This window comes from Poecilia reticulata, linkage group LG5, assembly GCF_000633615.1.
Source record: "Poecilia reticulata strain Guanapo linkage group LG5, Guppy_female_1.0+MT, whole genome shotgun sequence".
Lineage (NCBI taxonomy): Eukaryota > Metazoa > Chordata > Actinopteri > Cyprinodontiformes > Poeciliidae > Poecilia > Poecilia reticulata.
Genome location: NC_024335.1, coordinates 7,874,415 through 7,875,540, shown reverse-complemented (window position 1 = coordinate 7,875,540; position 1,126 = coordinate 7,874,415). Strand labels below are relative to the sequence as shown.

At 37.2% G+C, this 1,126-nt stretch overlaps 1 protein-coding gene across 1 annotated transcript in view; it reads left to right on the top strand.

Moving 5' to 3' along the window:
• Window positions 1-38: 38 nt before the first annotated feature.
• myg1 (myg1 exonuclease) overlaps window positions 39-1,126 on the top strand; it is a 26,003-nt gene continuing 24,915 nt past the window's right edge. The window contains exons 1-2 of the mRNA XM_008408840.2: window positions 39-371; window positions 456-466. Of these exons, the coding sequence (XP_008407062.1) occupies window positions 90-371; window positions 456-466 (293 nt within the window). The 5' untranslated portion in view covers window positions 39-89. The remainder of the gene's footprint in view (window positions 372-455; window positions 467-1,126) is intronic.

The following is a 1,126-nucleotide window of genomic DNA, read 5'->3' as shown; positions in this document are numbered from 1 at the left end:
ATTTCTACTCGTGACACACCAAGTGCACTACATCCGGTCCGGCAGCTAAATGTGCCCGCCAAGAGCGCTTGTCGTGTGGATTTACATGAATGTGGAGTCCACGAGTTATTGCACTTAAACTGACAAAAATCTCCCATTCAGTAGGACATAAAATCCCTTTGTGTCATTTAAAGGAGTTACATTTGCTGTGTGGGCGGCTTCGTTATAGCTCTGCGAACAATTGGGGCGCAGAACAACGATTTATGTCAAGTGAACCGAAGAAAATCCGCATTGACGAAATGACTATTAAAAAGATCGGAACTCACAACGGAAGCTTCCACTGCGACGAGGTCCTGGCCTGCTTCTTCCTCCGCCAGTTACCGGAGTACGCGGTAGGTACAGCAAACAACAGAAAAGAAACTACTTTTTAAAGTCTCTATCCATTGTTTTCTGTGTATGCATCGATATGCCACCAGGAGGCGCTGTGGTAACGAAAAAAAGGTGTTCTTAGAAGTGCATAACMTTTGTTCAATCAGAATATTTTTTCTCATAAAGCATAAATGTTTGTGTGTTTTTATTCTTTAAACTGCTGAAAATTTCTTATAATGTTCAACAGCCATTAACCAAATGTTGAAAAGTCAAGTTTAACTACTTGGAAAAAAGGAAGACTTGGGGCAGTTCCTTGTAGTTTTAAAGCCGTAACAAAATTTGTCCAAATCGTGATTTTTAGCCTTAGAAAAAGGGTTGAAACGTTGTATTCTCGACACTTTCATGTGCCATTTTATAAATATAAAGTGGCCTGTTATTTTAATCTAAATTAGTGTCATGAAGCCACTTTGCATTAGAGAAACCAGCATTAAAGAAATACATTTTTATCCATTTATATTTAGATAAAATAGTTCAGTGAAATTTCAGCTATAACGCAAAACATAAATCTAGTAGAAGAAGCCAGAAAAATAATACACATTCTAAGGGATTTGTGACAACAGAGTTAAYCAAATTATAAGATCTTGAATAAAGTGTTTTGAATATTTGTTTATTTCCCAGTAGGTTGCACTACTATACAACATTTCCCAAAAGGACTTTTTCTCTTCCTGATCATTGCAGTGTCCTCACCGTTTCCCTTCTATATAAGGTGTGAGAATAT